Raw genomic sequence first — 22834 nt, forward strand, 5'->3', positions numbered from 1 at the left:
GTGGAGCAGAAGGAGTGGAGGAGTGTCAGTGTGTCTGCAGAGACTGTGTAGAAGGACAGAGCAGCAGCAGAGCAGTCCAGATACACTGATGATACTCTGTCACATCCAGAGGAACACAGGGATGATGCTGGACTGGACATTGTGTGTGACAGTGGAGCTGATCTCAGAGCAGTTCACACTGCAGCACTGACAGTCATCTCCACTTGTTGTGATTGGTCCGTCAGTCACTGCTGGATGAAGCTCTCCTCTCCACTCCACCTCCCAGTAACAAGGCCCAGTCAGAGCCTCTCCACCCACCAGCTGATGGTGCTGCTTCAACCTCTCTGGATCATCAGGACACAGCTGATCCTCTCAACACCTCCATCTTTCTCATCTCTCTGAACGAGACCACCAGCTGATGAGAGAAGCAGAGAGACAGCAGAAGTGATAAATGAGTGTTTCCAGAGACTCCCTCCATCAGCTGTCAGACAGTGATATAAAGACCAGCAGGACTTCAGTCCTGTTCAGACCACAAGTGGAGCGGCTGTGTAGCGTAGCCAGCTTCCTTTCAGCTTCATGTTAACGTGTTGGAGTGAAGCTCACAGACCTGCAGACACTTTGGACATCAAGTCTGTTTACTCTGCAGGTTTCACTGAAGGACACAGTGGAAATAAACTGCTGACAGTCCCTGAACGCATCATTACTGCAGGAACACAGATACTCACAGCTCACTTTAATGATGATTTACTGCTGTTAAAAACCAGAGTCTCACTCACATTTAAAGATTTCATCTACTTTGGAAACAATACATGACAAATATGTAAATATGGAGTCTGTTATAAAATATTTGGACAAATCAAATGACACATGGGCAGATATAAATATAAGGTTAAAGGTCCTACATTGAACAGTAAAACATCAGCTGTGGTTTCTGGACTTCAGCAGAGGTTCTGGTCTGTATACAGACCACATGGTTACTAAATGTAATGATGGTTCTCTGAAATAAGAGCCTTCAGTCAGACTGATCTGAGAGCTGTGACAAAGATGAACTGATCAGTTCTTCAGTGTTGAAATGCCATGTCCTCGATTTAGACAGAAGGTGGCCAATTTGACGCCTCGGAGGGTACGCTTGTTTCCACCTCCATTGCTCTGTAAATCTGGGCCGTTGATGTGCCTGCAATTGCGTGAGTGGTGTCGATGACCTGCACTGTTGTGCTACCCACAGTTAGGAGTTTTAAAACCAGGAAACAGCTGATCACAGCAGTCAGTCCATCGCTTCATATGCGGACATCAAGATGAGCAACTGGAAAGCCACTGGGATCCAGGAGATGCAAGCGTCTCCTCGGCCTCTGTAGCTATCTTCATTGTCCGCCTGTTGTTGTAGCGGCAAGGTACTAACGGTCGCTACTTTTAGATGAAAAGCCCCCCGCTAAGAACCCCGTTCTAAACTCCAATGGGGTGCAATGTAAAACTCTTATTTTGAAGACAAATTCGACCCAACTTTGTGCTTCACGTCATGTCACATGTTTACGCCTATGTCATGTTGGTGCATTTACTGCTGGTAATGTGCTTGTAAGAACACAGGCTGACAAACTGGGAAGCAATGTAGCGGCGGTGGAGGACTTCGAGGCCTGACCGGAGATACCAGCCACGGTGTCGGAGGCTTTTGGAGGATGTGAGTACCTAACCACAAGCTACAAGCTGAGATGAACCCTGAAGAGAAAATGACTTCTGTTTCTGTAGAGCAGGCTACTGGCCATCCCATGAAGTCTAGGTCCAAGGGCGTCAAAGGAAGTGATGCAGCTGAGGTGGCGGTCAGAAGAGGGATGGGGGCAGCCCACGGCCGCAAGTGGACAGCGAGATTTTCGGTGGAGGACGGCTCGCGGTGGCTAGTAGCGGGGCGGGCCGCGGGAGAGACACCGACTAAAGTACAGGAGGACAAAGACTGCACATTGCTGCCTTTACCTTGCTGCAAATGTGCCACCTTTTCTATCTAAAAAGGGCTTGTCTTGAGTACAATACTGCTGAAACCAGCATGATCTGACTCCAACCTTGTACTTACCTCAGAGTCTCCAGTCTGCATTCTGAACTCTCCTTCAGGTCACACAGCAGCTTTATGTCTGAATCCTTCAGGTTGTTGTCTCTCAGCTGCAGCTCTGTTAGATGGGAGGGGTTGGACTTAAGAGCTGAGGCCAGAGAAGCACAGCTGATGTCTGACAAATTGCAGCCACTCAATCTGAATAAAGAATAAATGATGGAGTTAAAAATCAATTTAATTCAATCTGACGTGTTCAACAACAGAAAAAATATTATGAATTCAGCTTCTCAACTTCAACATTTTAAATCAAATGTTAGTTCAGAGGATATTCTGTTAACCGATTAAATCAAACACTAATTCACTTCAACAACTAACTTAACATTTCTACAGTTTCTTAAAGTATACAGAAGTCTGAAGACTGTTAAATTTCAAATTGTATTGAACTAAATTTAAAAGGAAATTCCTAACTTCATGGATGTAATGTATGAATGCAAACTTATGTTAATTTATCAATTAAACAGTAACAGAGAGTCAGTGAACTGACCCCAGAGTCTCCAGTCTACAGTTTGGACTCTGTAGAAAATCACAAAGCAGATTCACTCCTGAATCCTGCAGCTTGTTTTCATCCAGCCACATCACTCTCAGATGGGAGGGGTTGGACTTCAGAGCTGAGGCCAGAGAAGCACAGCTTATCTCTGACAAACTGCAGCTCCACAGTCTGAATAAAGAATAAATGGAGTTAAAAATCTATTTATAATTAAATATGTGTAAATAAAATGTTAGCACAGGGGATTTTCTGTTAACAGATTATATTTACTTTAACAACTAACTGAACATTTTCTACAGTTATTTTAGGAAACAGAAGTCTGAAGACTAAATCTAGATTAAAAAAAACATGAAAATATGAACCAAAGCAGATTTAAAAATGTATGTATAAGTAATGTATGAATGTAAACTCAAATGCTAATTTAACAAATCAGATCTACAACAGTAAAAGTGTCAGCGAACTGACCCCAGAGTCTCCAGTCTACAGTTTAGACACTGTAGAAAATCACACAGCAGCTTCACTCCTGAATCCTGCAGCTTGTTTTCATCCAGGTTCAGCTCTCTCAGATAGGAGGGGTTGGACTTTAGAGCTGAGGCCAAAGAAGCACAGCTGATCTCTGACAAACTGCAGCCACTCAATCTGGATAAAGGATAAATGATGTAAGTTTAGAAGACAGCGTTGCTGTTTGGAAACATTCAGGGCCCTATTTAGATGGCCTAAAGCACATGGTGTAAAGCACAATGCCCTCAAGAATTTAGGGTGTGTCCAATTCATTTTTGATGGTTAAACGGCGGAAAATCTGGGCGCAAAGTGAGGCGCACGGCACAAAGGTTATATTTAGAGTCATGGGTTTGTTTTGGGCGGAACATAAATCAAACAATCTGACTGTCGTTTCGCCTGCAGTGATCCTCCAGCAGCAGAAACCATGTGAATGTTTGTCTACGTGCATCTGTCCATTAGCATGCGTAAGAAGAACAGATGATAAACTTCATTGATTATTTAAAACTCTTGACTCATTTCCTTTGGAGAGTTTAGAACAACAGCTTTTAGTTTTGTTGATTAAATGCGTCATGATATTTGTTGCAGCGACTTGACTGTGTTCATGGAAATGTTTAAAATAACTGAAAGCAGCCTCTCAAATCCCAACATCAGAGTGTATGAACGGTGTGAAGCCGCCTGTGTAGGTTCATCTAATGTTCCTTTAAAACAGCAGGAAACAGATTCGGCTTCTGACTTCAGACCAGCTTCTTGTTGGTTTATGTTGCTGTCGCTTTCTGCTGTCTCAAGATATCAATCCACTCTCAGCGCGCCTGACCACGCCTCACTTTAAGACCAACACGCCCAGGAGCACAGGTGAGTGTAAGTAAATTAGCTATTCACACAATGTGGGTGCTGGGCTTGAAAATGACGATTGCATCGGTCTGAAACTAGCAATGACACTTGCACTGAGTGTTGCTTAGCACCAAGCGTAAGATAGAGTCCTCAGTGATTAATAATCTGTTCAGAATAGAAGAATGTTTAGAATTTAGAAATTTAGAAAATGGAAACCCCAAAACACCTGAACCCAACAGGATGCAGGTTCAACATTGGAAAATACAAAAAGAGCTCTCATTAATATTAATGCAATGAGCTGCTAGTTCAATAAAGACGTAGTGACTCCACCTTCACCTGAAATAGGTTCATTTGTTATATAAACTTTTAAGATCTACAATAATAACAGAGTTAGTAAACTGACCCCAGAATCTCCAGTCTACAGTTTGGACTCTGTAGAAAATCACACAGAAACTTCACTCCAGAATCCTGCAGCTTGTTGTAGCTCAGCCATAGCTGTCTCAGATGGGAGGGGTTGGACTTCAGAGCTGAGGCCAGAGAAGCACAGCTGATCTCTGACAAACTGCAGGTGCACAATCTTAATAAAGAATAAAGGATGTTTAGAAGTTTAGAAGACAAAGTTCCATCTTAAAATCATTCAGTGTTTAATAATCTGTTCAGAGCTGGAGAAGGTTTAGAATGTAGACATTTAGAATATGAAACAAACTCCATACACCAAAACCCAACAGGATGCAGGTTCAACACTGTCAAATACAAAAAGCGACAAAACGGAGTATACGGCTACTCAACGTGTCTATATGTGTCCAGTTTATTATTGATGAAGTCAGTGGTAGAGTTTATGACATGAATTGTTGGATATCAAAAAAAGCTAGTGTGCAAATCTTTATTGTGGTCCAAGTAATATCTGCTGTTACTGTGCACTGAAGTAGCAGATCACATGATATCGAAAATATTGATTGATTCAAATGAGCCTATTGTAATCTGTCACACTGCGATGCGTTCACAATCTCATGTGAAAATGGGAAACATAATTTTTTAAAGCATGGCTGTTAAACTTAGCAAATTTGGCATATTTTACTGCTCTTATATATTGATAATTGACTAAATAGCTTGTTAAATGTAACTTTGTCCTGAGCAACACTTAATTCACTGCCATCAGGTGAATACAGTTTATAGAAACTGTTGAGTCATATTTCTCAAAGTAACCACATTTCCTGAAGGCAACATAATTGGGGAAGGCCCTGAGCTCCTTATTGCTTTCTCTTTGGCACCTGTTTCATCCATTTTCAGGAGCAAAGAAAGCGGAGCAGAGCATTAGCGAGACAGGGACGAGTGGCAAACGTCAGGCAGGGTTGTTTGCACATGCTCAACTCTCCCTCTGAGTTGTGTTTCCAGGTACTACATACCCCCACACAGAACCTGAGAAGATCTTTTTGTATCACTACGACAATGGGAGATTTATAGGGCTGTGACGATCTACTCAGCTCACGATTCACAGTTCACAAGAACGAGATTTTAACACCATTTTCAAGAAAACTTCTTAAAAATGTTATTTGATCAAAAATACAAAAAAATGCAGGTCCATTCTGAAATGTTTTAATTAGTAATCTTGTAATGAATGTCACTTCAGCTCTACTTTGTGACTAATGATGAATTATCATATGCAGTAAAAGACATTAACAATATGTAGAACTGTAAAAGGTTTCACCACAAACTCAACTGTCTGGCTTCTCTCCTGTATTATTTTTCATGAGTCTCTTCAGACCTTATAACTGTGCATGAACTATGTGCGAGCTTCTAACTTCTAACTGAATCTGTGTGATCCTTCTAACTGAAGTCCTCTCCACTAACTGAAAGTGAAAAATAAAAATAGCATAAATAAGAAAAAATGAATAACACTAAGTTTTTCTCAATCTTCTTGTTCAGAATGCAAACAATAATCAAAGTAGTTCTCTATCAATACTTAAATTGCAAACAGAGAGTGACAAGATTTCCCTCCAAGCCTGATACAGAGCTGAGAGCTGGCTACAACTACATTTCCCAGTCTAAGATATGCTCACGTTCTTTTTTCAGAATAGAAGCATGTCTGTGTTTTCTGACAGACCTTTGGACACTAACTATGTCTCCGGCAGTTGATGAGACATGCTCACTTGAAACTGAGGTAGCAGTAATTTTGAGTTCTACGTCAGACTCCGTCATGATGGTGCCTGCCGTTTGTTATGTACTGTCATCGCGAGACAACTTTCCACCTTGACTTGAAATATCGTCACGTTTTAATATCTCGTGCCACAAGATCTCATCACACCCCTAAATATTAACAGGAAAGGGGAGCACTGACTTCACCTCTTAAGCTCTACCAGTGGCTACACAACCTCATGTTGTGCAGCCAAACACAAATAAAAACTCACAGAAACTGACTCAAGATCACAAAGTTTCCAGACATAAAAATATTCAGGATTCAGCATTAAGATACTCTGTGAGGATCAGTATAGTATCATCCTTATGTCTGCAGTTTAGTGTCCCTGCAACGTTCACATCATATCAATCTGAGCACAGAAGAAAAATATAGAGGTGGAAATTCAACACTTCATGAACGTAAGTTCAATTGTTAAACTAGAAACATTTGCATTTCCTACGAAAATACAGTGTGAATGCTGAAGACTGAAGCGAAATCTGCTGAACGTACTGCCTGAAATGCATAAAACTATAGGCTGAATGGTTGGGATTTTGTAGAAAAAGCAGAATTTTCCAATAGCTGGTAAGGCAGAAAGGCTTAAAAGCAATAGGTTTAATGGGCTAACAAAGTTGAACATTTTGATAGCTGAACATTTACTCTAACTGAACATGAAGTTGTATGTTTGAAGGAGTTGAAAAGGCAGAAACATAAATATCTAAAAAGGTTAAAAAGCTATAGAGTAACAGGGCTGAAAGAGCTTAAAAGGTGAAAGAAGGCAAAAAAGGTGAAAAGTTAAAGGCTGACGAGGACCAAAAAAGTTTAAAAAGGTGAAAAAGGATGAAAAGTTGTAGAGTAAGAGGGCTGGAAGAGGTTAAAAAGGCGAATAAAGGATGAAAAGCTGTAGAGTAAGAGGGCTGGAAGACGTTAAAAAGGTGAAAAAATATGAATAGTTGTAGAGTAAGAGGGCTGGAAGAGGTTAAAGTGGTGATAACATATGAAAAGCTGTAGAGTAAGAGGTCTGGCAGAGGTTAAAAAGGTGAAAAAAGGATGAAAAGGTAAAAAAGTTTAAGGGTGAAAGAGCTCAAATACTTGAGAAAAGGATGAAAAGGTAAAAAGATGTAGAGTAAGAGGGTTGGAAGAGGTTAAAAAGGTGAAAAAAGGATGAAAAGGTAAAAAAGTTTAAGGGTGAAAGAGCTCAAATAGGTGAGAAAAGGATGAAAAGGTGAAAAGATGTAGAGTAAGAGGGTTGGAAGAGGTTAAAAAGGTGAAAAGAATATGAAAATCTGTAGATTAAGAGGGCTGGGAGAGGTTAAAAAGGTGAATAAAGGATGACAAGCAGTAGATTAAGAGGCCTGGAAGAGGTTAAAAGGTGAAAACATATGAACAGCTGTAGAGTCAGAGGGCTGGAAGAGGTTAAAAAGGTGAACAAAGGATGAAAAGCTGCTGAGTAAGAGGGTTGGAAGAGGTTAAAAAGGTGAAAATAGGATGAAAAGGTAAAAAGATGTAGAGTAAGAGGGCTGGAAGAAGTTAAAATGGTGAAAAAAGGTGAAAAGGTTTAAGGGTGTAAGAGCTCAAATAGGCAAGAAAAGGATGAAAAGGTAAAAAGATGTAGAGTAAGAGGGTTGAAAGAGGTTAAAAAGGTGAAAAGAATATGAAAATATGTAGATTAAGAGGGCTGGAAGAGGTTAAAAAGGTGAAAAAAGGATGAAAAGGTAAAAAAGTTTGAGGGTAAAAGAGCTCAAATAGGTGAGAAAAGGTAAAAAGATGTAGAGTAAGATGGTTGAAAGAGGTTAGAAAGGTGAAAACATGAAAAGCTGTATAGTCAGAGGGCTGGAAGAGGTTAAAAAGGTGAAAACATATGAAAAGCTGTAGAGTAAGAGGGCTGGAAGAGGTTAAAAGGGTGAAAAGAATATGAAAATCTGTAGAGTAAGAGGGCTGGAAGAGGTTAAAAAGGTGAAAAAAGGACGAAAAGGTAAAAAAGTTAAAGGGTGAAAGAGCTCAAACAGGTGAGAAAAGGATGAAAAGGTAAAAAGACGTAGAGTAAGAGGGTTGGAAGAGGGTAAAAAGGTGGAAACATATGAAAAGCTGTAGATTAAGAGGGCTGGAAGAGGTTAAAAAGGTGAATAAAGGATGATAAGCAGTAGAGTAAGAGGCATGGAAGAGGTTAAAAGGTGAAAACATATGAACAGCTGTAGAGTAAGAGGGCGGAATGAGCTTAAAAAGGTGAAAAAAAGACAGAAAAGGCCAAAAAGTTGTAGAGTAAGAGGGCAGAAAGAGGTTAAAAAGGTGAAAAAAGGCTGACAGGTGAGAAGTTAAAGGCAGAAAGAGGTTAAAATGGCTGCAGACATGCTGCAGCAGGAGCAGAAACACAGACGAAAATGTCCCCATAAGGAATGAATGGGAGAATGCCTCCCAAACTCCTGCGATTTTTGGGAAACTGTTTCAGTTATCGCCAAAACATGCTATATGTTGAGTAACAGGAGACATTGCTGAACGCACCCATGTTATTTTTATTTCTGTAGAGTGCATAATGAGGGCACAGGAGCGAGAGACAAAACATGTACCATCTGCGATCCTCCAGAAATTTGGGCTCAAAATTAACATTGCCGCTTATGGGGAACATTCAGGTGTGCTTGTCGCTCTCGGGCTTCTAAATCCAGAACCGTAAGTCCTACAGCTGAAATGAGAACATCAGCTGAAACCCAACAAAATTTCCTACATTTATATGCCTATATTGTCTATGTCAAGTACAAGATGTGGGATCCAAATCAAGCTGAAGCAAAAAAAAATCCCGTTTTCGGAGCTGCTCCTCACTCTGGGGTGCGGCAGTTGATGATGTCATGCACTCTAGCTCACGCAATACACACCCATTATAAACTCAGAAGACGGGCTTAAAATCCTTAAAACTAAAACTGCGACCATTTCAAAACCGTACAAGATTTTTAAAAACTGAATACAAGGTCAATAGTTCAAGGCTTTGTGATTCATTTAAAGTTCGAATGGTGTCTCTCGCTCAACGTATGAGGAACAAGAAGAGGCTGAAAGTCGATGAGTTTTGAAGAGGATTTGAAGCTTTTCCCATCTGCTGCAATGTTAAATTTTTTTGGGAAAAAGCTGAATAGCTGAAAAAGTTGAAAAGTTGAAAAGTTGAAAAGAAGAAGGTTGAAAGAGCTGAAAAAGGTGAACATTTGAATATTTGAATGGTTTGAATAGCTGAACGTATGCTGAAATTATAGCAGAATGAAATTTGAAAAAATCCCCATAAGAATGAATGGGCAAAATTTTGCAGAAAAAGCTTAATATTTCCAAAAGTATAAAAGGTAGAAACAAGGAAAATAGACCCCGTAATGTCCTAAAAAGGCTGAACATTTTGATATTTGAATGGTTGAATGGTTTGAAGATTTGAAGGAGGAGTAGCGTGCCAAAAAACGTACGGAAGAAGAATAATAATAAACTTCGGAAGAACAATAGTGTGAATGCTTGCAGCATTCACACTAATAAACATTTCAGATCTACAACATTAACAGAGAAAGAATGAACTGACCCCAGATCATCCAGTCTACAGTTTGGACTCTGCAGAAAATCAGACAGCAGCTTCACTCCTGAATCCTGCAGATTGTTGAAGCCCAGGTCCAGCTCTCTCAGATGGGAGGGGTTGGACTTCAGAGCTGAGGCCAGAGAAGCACAGCTGATCTCTGGCATACTGCAGTTCCACAATCTGAATAAAGAATAAATGATGTACGTTTAGACAACAATTATTGTGATGTGCTAACAACAGGCACTTCCTGGTATACAGGACAAAGACACCTGAACACAACAAGATGGAAGTTAAAACACAACTATTAGTTATGTTAAGATATGGTGGATATAGTGATATTGTGGCGTCCTGAACACAGCATGATGTCACACTCTCAGTGTGAGCTGTGTGAATCTCAGTGCATGTGAGTGCCTTCATGCAATTTTGGATCCTGCTGCTTATCTTGCCACGATTCGACCTAGTCTGCCACTGATTATCTTACCCTGATATTCTTACCCTAACCCAAACCAATCTCACTCCTCATTGCTAAACCAACAAAGGCAACAGCAGTAGGATCCATAATAATGCCTCTCTGTCATCCCTGGTATATTCTTAACATGGTGGCAGGGACAGAAAACTTTATCATATTACAGCTAAACAGTGAAAATATTTCTGAGAGAACTAGGAACTTGATTCATATTTGGTCAACACTGACAAACTGCAGTCCCTCAATAAGTAAAAAGAATAAATGATGGAGATGAAAATTAATTTATAATCCAATCAGATGTGTTCAGGTTTTGAATGTGTAGCTCAACATTACTGTGTCCTCATCAATGAGCTTCTCTCTAAAATTAGCACAAATAAGATGAACCTTTCTTGATCTGCTGTGGGAGAAATAAAATTTGACACTGCAGCACAAAGGAACTGTGTGCAAACAATAGCAGATAATAACAGCTCGAGGTAGGAAGTGACTGAGAAAAATAAAACACACACACACACACAAAATAACTTTGTCATTGTGTTATTCTGGATCATCATCAGCCTTCTAGAGACATCATCACATGTCAGCACAACATTCATACACCTGTTCACGTCAACACAGATTAATAACATGCTGCTGATATCAGTCAGGTCTGGAACTAGAGGATCATCTTTCAATAAGACATGTAGGGCTACAGAGCCTGTGTATTTAGAGGAGAGGTCCACATTCACTCAAGTCTGGGTAAAAAGAACAACCCTTAAAAGTGAAGTTGGTGATTTAGGTAATTGTTAAAGTTCAGAACTTCAAATTTATTTTGAAACATTTGATTTGAATTCATCATATTTTGTGTTGCCATCTTCTGATCAGCAGTAATTCAAAGTCAACTAAAATTCTTCAGCCTTGGAGATCATTAGTCTGTCAGTAATGTGTAGAAATAGTTATCAAACCCATTTTAAAGGAATGTCAGGGAACACTTTACAGTAAAGTACACAAAAATGTGAGAAATTACTAAGAAACGAGTGAAGACTGAATCAACCGACCTGATAATCAATTAACTGGTAATGAGAATTTTTTTTTTTTGAGGATCTTTTTGGTTTCAGAGCAAACTCAACTGAACTGTCTACTGTAGCACTTGAGCAATGACAATTACTTAGACTAAACATAAAAAAAGAAACATAAAATAAATGTCCTTTATTTTGTTGATTTTGTGTGTTTGAGTATTTAAATATTTGCATGAGAATGAACTTGACCCTCCCGAAACACTCAAAATTCCTCAACACTGAGCAGACAGTGACTGATGTCAGTTTGATGTTTCACTTCACTTGTTGGGAAACTTAAAAAGTAACTTTACATGAAGTAATTAGTATGAATGTTTGTCAAAATGATGAAGTCAAAACAGTTTGAAACATTCTGTTCTGATTAACATTTGCTATTTACATCAGTGGTCCAGCTAATCTTCAGTAGATGGATAAATACCACCTCAGGTAAGAGGAAGAAATATATTTTATAGGATGTTCTCTGTTATAACTGGATTCTGATTGGCTGCAGTCTGTCCACACACTTTTGATATACCAACAACGCTGGTACTCGAGTAGTTCCAGTGAAACTGTCTGTTCTAAATTAATGATCCTGTTTCTAAAATGAGTGGGACTGGCATCAGCTGGATGCTAACAGTTAAAAGATAGAAATATACTGAATGAAAAAAACAAATAAACAAAACACCGAATAGAGTCCTTCAGTGCAGCCTCCTCTGAACACCACAAAATGAAGTCATTTGGATAAACAGATAATGTAACAAAGAATTGATATTTCTTTAGATGTATGCTGCTGCAATTCCAGGAAGTTAATTAACTAAACTGTTTTAAGTCTTAATGAAGGGTTTGAATTGATAAGGATTTGAAAAAACCGACAATGAACTGACCTAAGAATCTCTAGCGCACAGTTTTGACTCCCAAGTCCAACAGACAGTAGCTTCACTCCTGAATCCTTCAGCTTGTTGTAACTCAGGTCCAGCTCTCTCAGATGGGAGGGGTTGGACTTCAGAGCTGAGGCCACAACTTCACAGTGAGTCTCTGAGAGTCCACAGTCAGAAAGTCTGTCATGAAACAAATATTACAAAAATGTTCTTATGAAAGATGAAACTTTATATTTACTTCATGCATTTGATGTCAAAACAGTTTGAAACATTCTGTTCTAATTATTCTTAATAGTTTTATTTTAATCTTGCAGATGAAGGAAGAGAAAATGTAGTTACATTTGGGTGTCCATGATGTCCACAGTGTGAGTGTGATCTGATTCTATGTTTTTGGCCAAAAAGTTAGATTAATTTATGACCAACAGTGTTAGCATGAGGGTGAGAGTTCCAAAATTAAAATTGCTGCACGTCTTGTGTCGAGCATGTGGGCTCCACAAATCATGGCGCTGAATGATTGTGCACCTCCCAAATTCAAGATTTATGAGATTGAAGTTTGAAAACCATCTTCCAAATCTACATTTAAATTATTATATTTCGCCAGCTACAGATGTGATTCAGAACAGCTGACTTCCATAAAGACTTATTTGAAACTTTTCTGGTGTTGTCATCTGTGATTTTGATCACCCACTGTCTTTTCAAATGCTGTTGTACATTGTAGTCCTGGCCATTCACAATTCTTTATACTTTACATTTCTTCCAATTGTCTGTTCATTTTTAGTGAATTCCTTTCCAGCTGTATGTCTCCTCTGTATAACTACACTGAGAGCAATGATAAACTGGAGTCAAATTCTTTGTATGTCAAGACATATTTGGCCAAATTAAGCTGATTCTGTTTCTACAGAAAAAACCCCATAAAGATTAAAACTAAATAAGAGTCCATTCAGAAAAAGATCTCATGTCATGTATAAAAGGTAAAATAGAACCTTTAATTTGAGCTGGAACTTTTTGGTCTATTTGCTCACTGTGAAATGTCTCTAAACCGACATAATGGTAACAATAACTGCATGAAAGAAAATCTCAAGGACTTCACGAAAATGATACAAATCTTATTTTTAACTCTTCAGTTTAGTGGTTAAAAAACGTCTTTCATTAGTTTCACCAGGATTTCTTCTATCAGTCAAAGAAATACTGATCAAAGAAAAACTGTAAAATGTAATGATCATTAGAAATAAATATAATAACTAGCCTAAATGAATAACTGTGTTCAACAACCTGACAGCAATGAACACATCCCATTGACAAATCTACATTGTCGCACTCATGTTAAGGAATGAAACATTAAAAAAAATTAAAATAAATGATGATAACGATTGTATTTCAAAATAAATCATTTTATCGTTTACATATTTACACTGATTTATAATGTTGATAGTCACATCTGGACTCACTCAGCCTTCCTGCAGTTCCTCACAGCTGGAATCAGTCTCAGTCGTCCCTCCTCTGATGTTTTGTACTTCTCCAGGTCCAACTCATCCAGAATCTCCTCTGACATCTGCAGCATGTAGGCCAGAGCTGAGCAGTGGATCACAGAGAGTTCCTTCTCTGATCTGTTTTCTGACTTAAGGAACTCTAGGATCTCAAGATGAACTGAGTGGTCGTTCATCTCCATCAGACAGTGGAAGATGTTGATGCTTCCATCAGGAGAGACATCATCTCTGTTCATCTTCTTCAAGTTCTGGATGGCTCTCTGGATGAGTTCTGGACTGTTGTCTGTCTGACCCAGCAGACCTCCTAAGAGTCTCTGGTTGGACTTCAGAGAGAGGCCATGAAGGAAGCGAACAAACAGGTCCAGGTGGCCATTTTTACTTTCAAGGGATTTCTCCATGGTGCTCCTCAGGAAGTAATCCAGGGATGGAAAATGGGTCTCATGACCATCAACACCTCCACCAAAAAACATAGAAATCTTCTCAAATACAGACTTTGGTTTTGATTCCCTGAGTGTGGAGTCTTTTAGAAAAGCCTCCAGCACCTCTGTGTTCCTGTTGGTGTAACAGTGGAACATGTAGACTGCAGCCAGAAACTCCTGAACGCTCAGATGAACAAAGCAGTAGACTGTTTTCTGGAAGATCACACTCTCTCTTCTGAAGATCTCTGTACAAACTCCTGAGTACACCGAGGCGTCTGTGACATTAAGACCACAGCGCTCCAGGTCTTCTTGGTAGAACATGATGTTTCCTGTCTCCAGATGTTCAAACGCCAGCCTCCCCAGCTTCAGAAGAACTTCCCTGTCAGCCTCCGTCAGCTCCTGTGGACTCGGCTCACGTCCCTCATCGTACTTCTGCTTCTTCTTCTTTGTTTGAACCAGCAGGAAGTGTGAGTACATGTCAGTCAGGGTCTTGGGCAGCTCTCGTCTCTGGTCTGTAGTCAACATGTGGTCCAGAACTGTAGCAGTGATCCAGCAGAAGACTGGGATCAGACACATGATGTGGAGGCTCCTGGAGGTCTTGATGTGTGAGATGATTCTGCTGGACAGATCTTCATCACTGAACCTCCTCCTGAAGTACTCCTCCTTCTGGACGTCAGTGAAGCCTCGTACTTCTGTTACCCTGTCCACACATGAAGGAGGGATCTGATTGGCTGCTGCAGGTCGGGAAGTTATCCAGACGAGAGCCGAGGGAAGCAGCTTCCCCTGGATGAGGTTTGTCAGCAGCACGCTGACTGATGACTTTTGTGTGACATCAGACACGACCTCGTGGTTCTTGAAATCCAGTGAAAGTCTGCTTTCATCCAGGCCGTCAAAGATGAAGAGAAGTTTACAGACAGCGAGCTTCTCTGCTGTCACCTTCTGTAATGTTGGATGGAAAACATGGAGCAGCCTGAGAAGACTGTACTGCTCATCTCTGATCAGGTTAAGCTCCCTGAACGACAGCAGAACCAGCAGACTGACATCTTGGTTTTCGGAGCCCTCTGCCCAGTCCAGAGTGAACTTCTGGACCGAGAAGGTTTTTCCAACTCCAGCGACGCCGTTGGTCAGAACCACTCTGATGTGTCTCTGTTGGTCAGGTGAGGCTTTAACGATGTCGCAGCACCTGATTGGAGTGTCATGGAGGGTCTCCATCTTGGAAGCTGTCTCTAGCTGTCTCACCTCATGTTGGGTATTAACCTCTTCACTCTGTCCCTCTGTGATGTAGAGCTCAGTGTAGATCCTGTTGAGGAGGGTTCCACTTCCTGTTCCATTACTTCCTGTTTCATCACTTCCTTCAGTCACATGTTCACATCTCCTCCTCAGACTGATCTTATGTTCATCTAAAGCCTCCTGCAGAACACTATCAGCTGAAAGAGAAGAAAATATTCTGGGATTAAATTGAGAGCAAGAATCTTGATTAAATAAAAATGTTTTTGAATGAATGATATTCATGATAATATTAAATGATCTACAGAACACAACGGTTGTTCCTTTAATAAATGAACAGTTCCTGTTATCAGACATGATGACATCAGCAGACAGATGTTCAGTCTTACTTTGTACAGTGTTAGTCTGACTGACTGTCTGCAGTCCAGCTCTTGTTCTGGATCTTTCTCCACACTGGGGACAGGAGGAGTGTTTTGATGAAGCAGACTGGTCCCAGTATGAGGTGATGCACTGTCTGCAGAACCAGTGTCCACAGCTGGTAGACACTGGATCCTTCAGGACGTCCTGACACAAAGAACAGCAGGACGGCTGCTCCTCCACAGAAACACTTCCCTCTGATTTTCTGAAGAGAGAAAAGAAAATCAACCCGATTAGAAACCACATTTTTTTAGTACAAAAATGAGCTATGTTTAGCTTTTACTAATAGGAGATTATCTCCTCTTAATAAGACAACAATCGCAGTCACTGCCGATCGAGCCTTACGATGCAGTGACAGATGTGTTCAAACATCAGTCAAACAGAAGTTCATTCAGCAATGATCTCACCAAGATGCACCACAGGAAATCATTCCTGTGGCCATCAAACTGTTCAACTCCTCGCTGTGAGTGTTGTAAACTCTGACTTAATAGGAGGACTTTCTCAATCTGCACTGAACTGCTACAGCAAGGTAGAAGGGTCAAAATGACTTGAATAATTATTTTCGATTCATTCTAGTAGCACCAGATTAATGAGAAGCAGCTAAATGTTCCACCAATTCCCAATTGGTTTATGTTGATTCTTCCTATTTTATTTATGCTCATAGTACTTCATAAAGTATATCTTATTTATTCTATCGTATGCTACATTTTATTCTCCACTTTAAAGAGGTCAGATCAATGGGTTTAAAAATGTTATATGTGAAGGATATGAATTTAAAAGGCTCACTTTTGTGTTGTGTGCAGTTTTTAGGGGCTTAATTTCTTTAGGTCCAACATCTTATTTTATTCAAGAATTACTTAATGCAGCAGAAAAACCTGATTGTTGCTATTTATTTGAAAAATATTCCATTTGCCAGACTTATATGCAGTACAGCAAGACGCTGCTGAAACAAAGACTCACACGTGACCTGCATTGCTATTGGAAATATGACTCACGTTATATCGTCTCTAGAAGTGACTCGATTTAACAGGTTAGATCTTTTGTTATTACAGAGAGTACAGCATTAAAAAAGGTATAGTTTGGTACTGTATCGGTTCAAATGTGAGCGGCATCCTACTCAAACTTGCAGAGCCAAGCAAATGACTTCTCTCTGGCTGCTTGACGTAATTTTTCAGATTTTATCTTTGTGCTCACCCTCATCCGGACACTAATAGATTGCTACGTGCTGGCCTGTAGGAATACTTGTTGTGCCCGACTCGTTGTGTTTCTTGCTCTCTGGCGTCCCCTTTCTCTTCATTCAACTAGGGCTGGGCGATATAGACCAATAGTCATATCCCAATATATTTAGGCTGAATATCGATATACGATATATATCCCAATATTTTTATCGCAGTGAGAGCAAATGTTCAGTCAAAGTCAAAGCCAAATATGACATGTCACAATTAGTTTTACTGAAACCGTTTATTCAAGTCAAATACTGTATAACAACAGGAGTACCTTTTTTTTTAAATCAAAGCTCCATAAAGTGCACATTTAAATATAATAAAATTTGAACTACATCGATATATGCAATATGGTCTAATTCCATATCACATTTAAAAATATATCGATATATTTTTTATATCGATATATCGCCCAGCCCTATGTCCAACAACAATCAGGTTTTTGGTTTTATTCAGTTAATCTAGGATTAGGTTAATTTTCTTCTTTTTGATTAGATTAAAGGGGAAGAGCTGGGTGTGACGGCCCACTGCGGGCTGGCCCAGAATTTTCCCCTTTTGTTGTTTTCTGCTGGGTTCTCCAACCTTTTCTTTTGATATGTAACTTTTACTCTTTTTGGTTGCTCCAAATAAAACTTAGTTTAACAACCTGATTGTCTGAGCATCCTCTTTAATGTGTTGCAACCTCTTTACAAGCATTTTGTCAGAGGGTCCATTGAATAACTCAGGAATTGATTTCTTCCATCGCAACAAAACACACTGTATGAGTCGTCATTCACATTTAGCGTATTTATCAGATGCTTATGTCCAAAGTGACTTACAGTAATTCATACATACATTCATACACTGATGGTAGTGGCAGTTTTTTGGGGTTCAGTATTTTGACCAAGGACACTTCAACATGCAGACCCGGGGAATCGAACCAGCGACCTTCTGATAATGAGAGGCTGGGTCTACCACTGAGCCACAGCCGTCCCTCATCACCAACTTTTAGGACTGACTGAATGGACTTGAGTAACTCACTACAGTCAACCCATAATGCAACACTCTGTAGGAGCCACTGTCACACCAGTTCATTCAAGAAGAATCTGATGCTGCTGATGTAATTATATAAAGTACAAATCACAAACAACTTTTTCTAATGTAATGTCCAGTAAAACAAATAATTAACAACAAACATTTAATGGTAATGACATTAACACTCTGGTGTGTTCAAAAAGAGTATCTCATGTTGACACATAATTGTCTTGTCCCTACCTGTAATACAAATCACAAAGCTTTAAAACGTAATTTCCACAAAAAGTATTTAGTCCTATATTTGGGCAGCTACAGTCATATAATGCTAATGATTTCATTATATAAACTCAAGTTAGTATCAGTTTTCTTACTTTGTGTCCGAGGGTCCAGGTTCTTTACTGAAGTCTGGTAGAGGTAAACCTTTGGACTGGTCACTCTTCATAGACAGACAGCTGGAGACTGCAGACTCTGCTCCGTCCTCCTCTTCCTCCACACAATCACTCATCTTCTGCACTTCAGAAAGCACTGAGGTAAATATGTAGCACATGGAAGGAGAACAACATGAAGACGAGGAAGACAAACAGGTGAAACAAGATGAAGAGGAGGAGGAAGGTGTAAAATGGAGCTGGTGAAGCTCCAGACTAGTGTTGCACAGTAAACCGATACTAGAAAGCAACCGCGGTACCCAGCCGTTAAAAACAATACTTTTTCAAGTTTTATTAGTATTGGTACTTTATGAACTTTGTACGACAGCAGGGCAGCGTGTCTGTGTGCAGCTTCTCTCAGCTTCCTCACTGCCTGCAGCCAGAGTGGGCGTGGCTTCACGGTGACAGACAGTCACAGAGCAGAGCGAGACAGACATGGCTGACAGTGGCATGACAGTGGCACGTTGCCGACAGTAAGGACAAGCCCATGGTAACAAAGTCCGTCTGTAAACGATGCTTTAAATCCGTAATGACCAAGGGAGCCAACATGTCCAACTTGGCGAAACATCTAGTGACAGACATGCAGACTTGTTCAAAGAGCTGCCGGTTAGCGATAGATAACATAAATATTTCCGGATGGAAGTCAAGAGGTTTTTTTTGTGACAAGCAAACTTTTTTCACCATCAGAGCTGTACGAGGCAGTCGGGGGTAAAACTATTTAACAGTCTGATGTGGTTCCACACATCTCTTTATACAAACACAACATTCACACTGGAAACATGAACTTTACCATAACATGCGCTGGTGTTCACAAGTATGCAGTATACAGTTAATGTCATTTATGTTAGTTATTTTTAAGCTGAATACAATTGTAGTTAATGTGCTGTTTTTTTTTCTACTACAAGCTCTGAGCTTTTAATGGAAAATCAGGTTATTTAATAATCTGAGATCAAACAAGACAAATGAACAAAACAAGAAGACACTTGTCTTTCTACAGAAGCTATAAAGCTCAGCAGCTTTTACAAAAATATATTTTTCTATTTTGATGTTTTAAGTTAAAGTGTTTTAATTAATAAAAATAAATAAATCATTTCAAGTTCAACATTCTGTCACCTAATATTTTATTCCATTACTTTTGATGATGTTTTAGTTTTTCACCGTGGTGTTGTTGTCGAGATATTTTAGGCAGGTATCGTACTGAAGTCATAATTTTGGTATTGTGACAACACTATTGCAGACTCATCACCTAATGTGATGCTCAACCAAAGTAACATTTACAGAGATCGGCCATGTTTATGTGTAATTAAAGGGACGTCCCTCAGTATGAGTCTGTCCACTCAAAGTCACTTCCTGCCTGCAGATGTTATTTCTTTATTGTTGTCATGTACCTGGATCAATGCTCAGGTTTTCAGCGAGGCCATTTTATGACAATAATTGTTTTGTCTACTAGATTTGTTGAACAGTCCAACAATAAACAGCTTTTAATATGTTTTTAAATATACATGTTTTATAATAACTCATGTTAAATAGGAAATATTTTTTACATTTTGTGGCTTAGCAACTGGGTTTAAATTTTTACTTTTATGTCAGAGGTTAAATCTAAAAGAATCGAAAAGAATCTAGTTCTTAGTGTTTAGTTATAATAAGTTATGTTAATACTGAAACAGCAATCTGGATCCTTCTGACCAACAGGACAGTACAGGATCTGCTTTGGTACAACACGATATCTTCAATGAGCGAACAATGAAATCCATAAAACAGACTCTAATCGAGGCTTTATAAGTGAAAATGTTTTACTGTTGAACTATTCTGACAGGCTGACATGTCGCCCTCTGGACTTGAGTCATTCTGATAAATAAGCAGTATAATACTGACTGAGCTCGGGATACATGAGTCACAGGGAGGCTCAACCCAGACTGAGGAAGGAGTAACACACACACACACACACATCCTGGTCAGCTGTCTTTGAATATGAGCTTGTTGTCTCATTATGTAAAACAATAATGTAGAAATAAAACTCACCCTGCCTCAGACGTCTTCTCCTCCTCCTGCTGCTCTGTTCACTTAATATGGAGTCTGAACTCTGACTGACTGACTGACTCACTTCCTTGTCTCCTCCCCGTCAGTGTTGCTCCTCCTCTTGTCCAGGGGCGATTCTAGAGGGGGGGCAAGAGGGGCCAGTGCCCCCATACCTCTGAGTCTGGACCCCCCTGTGGCCCCCCTGACAGGGAGTTTGCATTAATATTACAGACAGATTTCCTGCAATGATTTTTAACCGAAGGGAAAGATAGAAATAAAGGGTCTCAGCAGTTTACTACCCAATCAAAATTGTTGAAATTGTAAACACTGCTTTGTCTGAATGAGGGATTTATCCTTTTTTCCGGGTTGTATGTGCCCCCTAACAAAAAACCTGGCCCCCCTATTACAACTGGTCTAGAGCCACTGCTCTTGTCGTTTCCTGTAAATCACACGTGTACTTTTTTCTGTTCAGGTGTCTCCATGATGACCTCCCTCTGCTTGACCAGCTCAAACTAACACAGATAAACCAAACACAGCAAACAAAAGCGTCCAGCTTCAGAGTTCAAGTTTGTCTCTTTGACAGAACTGAGAGGAGCTTCATCACCTTGTTAACTCTGTTACAACACTTTCTGCAATCACGTCTGCTTTGGTGAAAATCAATCATCAGCTCTCAGAGTATAAATGTGGAAATATTCCGGCTCCACGCGCCGTTTCCGTTCCGCCGCCACTGATGCCCGACTCGTCCTCTCTCCTCTCTGCTGCTTCACGTCTCTCCTGTCCCCGCCTGTCGTGTCTTCTCCTACCCGGAGTCATGGTCCTAATCGGATCTATACCGTCCCCCCTGTCTTCACATGGACCTCTGTCGGTCTCGGAGGTTGTGTCTGGTCCTGGTCCGGTGTTCACTGGGAGGTGGTTGAGCCCGGTTGAACGGAGCCCCGTTGCCCGCAGCGACTCCGCTCGTGACCCGCGGTGCAGGCAGTAACGGCTAACTGAGGTGATGAGCTAACGGTAGCTAGCTAAAGCCAAAGCTAGCTACCTGCAGCTGTTGATTACTCAGTTGATCTGCTGCTATCTAACTATATTTATTTAACTATCTTCTCATTCTAATCATATTTCACAAAAATCACAAGTGTATCTCAGAAGCGACCAGAGTTTGTTGATACTCGGTTAATGTTACTACGGTTATTTCAGCCGCTTGGCCGCAGCTGCCGGTTAAGTCCCGGCTCATCCTGCCAGCGAACGAGTCACGAATACAGTCTTTAATTAGTTTTCCTCCGAGTCAAACTGGACTCAGCTTTAATAGAATAAAACAGCAGCTCACTCACATCAGCCTCCTTTGTTTCTGTCAGCACAAAGCTTAAAATGTTGAAGTTTTCTCTCATCTTTTCTTCTTGTTATCAGTTGAGAGACAGCAGAGGAGCTGCGCATGCGCGTCAACTGCCACCTGCAGGAACAGGAAGTAATATTTACAAAGTTAAATTAAATGTTATTTATCATCTATTTATCTAAATTAAACCAGCCTCTCTGTTGACTCAGTATGTTTGTCTGACATGATGTTGCTGACACATCAGTCATCTGAAGTAAATCCATGTGAGCTGACTGACACTTTCTGGTGGTAACACAGCAACAGATGCAGCCATGTGTCAGGAAACACAGCGAAGAAGACGACTGGCAGCAAACATGGAGATTGTTGTGGAGACAGAATGAAGTTCCACAGTCGAGCCGATCACAATCAAGCCTTGTCTGAGGTGAGTTAAGACAAGAAGGCAGAACAGGTAAAAAGGAATAAAAGAGATTAATGAAAGAAGATGATGTTACATCAGAGGATCTAATCTCTAAGAAGCATTCTGCATCTCAACAGAACAACACAACAGCTGTCTGTGAGACAGAAGTGAGGAGCCACATCATATTCTGCCCTCGTCCTGCAGTACCTCTGTTGTCCAGCAGGAGGCGCTACAACTCCACAGAAACATCAGCCACACCTGCTGCTTCTCTTTGTGGAGAGTGACCTCTGTTCTCTGCCTCATCTCCTTTCCTTTGTTTGTTTCCTAACCTCCTCTCTCCTCTTTGTTTCCTCTCGTCTGTCTCTCGTCTTCCTTCTCTTCTCCTTCCTCCTGCGTTAAGTTATGAAAGTGTGTGTGTGTGTGTGTGCTCTCTGCTTTGTTTTTAGGTCACTTTAACACTGACTCTCCTTAAATCAGCCTCGCTCTCTAAAATAGAAACAATTAGTGTGGCCTGACATTCAGCTCTTTCTTTCCTTCTTTCTCTCTCATCCTTTCCGTCCTTCTGGTCCGTCTGTCTGTGCTCGGCCTGCACACAGACATCGACTGGTTTAGTCTGGATGAGGTCGTCTGTTGTTTCCTGGTGTCACACATCCACTGATGTCTGTCTGAAACACACGTTAACAACACACACATTCACTTCTTCAGAAACACAGATGCAGGTTTCACTCCAGTCTGGAGAGGAAAAAATGTTGTGGACTCCAATCTTTATTTCTAATTTGTATTTTTATTTTATTGATAAATTAAAGGTGCAATATGTAAGAACTGACCTCCTCTGACACACAAACAATCCAGCGAACACGGAGACTCATCTACTCACTAGTCCGTCTTTACAGG

General features: G+C 40.3%; 1 protein-coding gene and 1 long non-coding RNA gene across 2 annotated transcripts in view; one reads left to right on the forward strand and one right to left on the reverse strand.

The window, feature by feature from the left end:
• LOC115569886 (NLR family CARD domain-containing protein 3-like) overlaps nucleotides 1-20974 on the reverse strand; it is a 214129-nt gene extending 193155 nt beyond the window's left edge. The window contains exons 1-8 of the mRNA XM_030398092.1: nucleotides 20220-20974; nucleotides 18144-18297; nucleotides 15508-15740; nucleotides 13434-15318; nucleotides 11992-12165; nucleotides 9617-9790; nucleotides 4300-4473; nucleotides 2042-2215 (exon numbers count right to left, since the gene is read on the reverse strand). Of these exons, the coding sequence (XP_030253952.1) occupies nucleotides 2042-2215; nucleotides 4300-4473; nucleotides 9617-9790; nucleotides 11992-12165; nucleotides 13434-15318; nucleotides 15508-15740; nucleotides 18144-18277 (2948 nt within the window). The 5' untranslated portion in view covers nucleotides 18278-18297; nucleotides 20220-20974. The remainder of the gene's footprint in view (nucleotides 1-2041; nucleotides 2216-4299; nucleotides 4474-9616; nucleotides 9791-11991; nucleotides 12166-13433; nucleotides 15319-15507; nucleotides 15741-18143; nucleotides 18298-20219) is intronic.
• On the forward strand, nucleotides 20938-22796 carry LOC115570003 (uncharacterized). The gene is made up of 4 exons (XR_003981663.1): nucleotides 20938-21210; nucleotides 21618-21675; nucleotides 21841-21964; nucleotides 22078-22796. It is a non-coding gene; the product is annotated as an uncharacterized LOC115570003 (long non-coding RNA).
• Nucleotides 22797-22834: the final 38 nt, after the last annotated feature.

Source organism: Sparus aurata, chromosome 19, assembly GCF_900880675.1.
Source record: "Sparus aurata chromosome 19, fSpaAur1.1, whole genome shotgun sequence".
Lineage (NCBI taxonomy): Eukaryota > Metazoa > Chordata > Actinopteri > Spariformes > Sparidae > Sparus > Sparus aurata.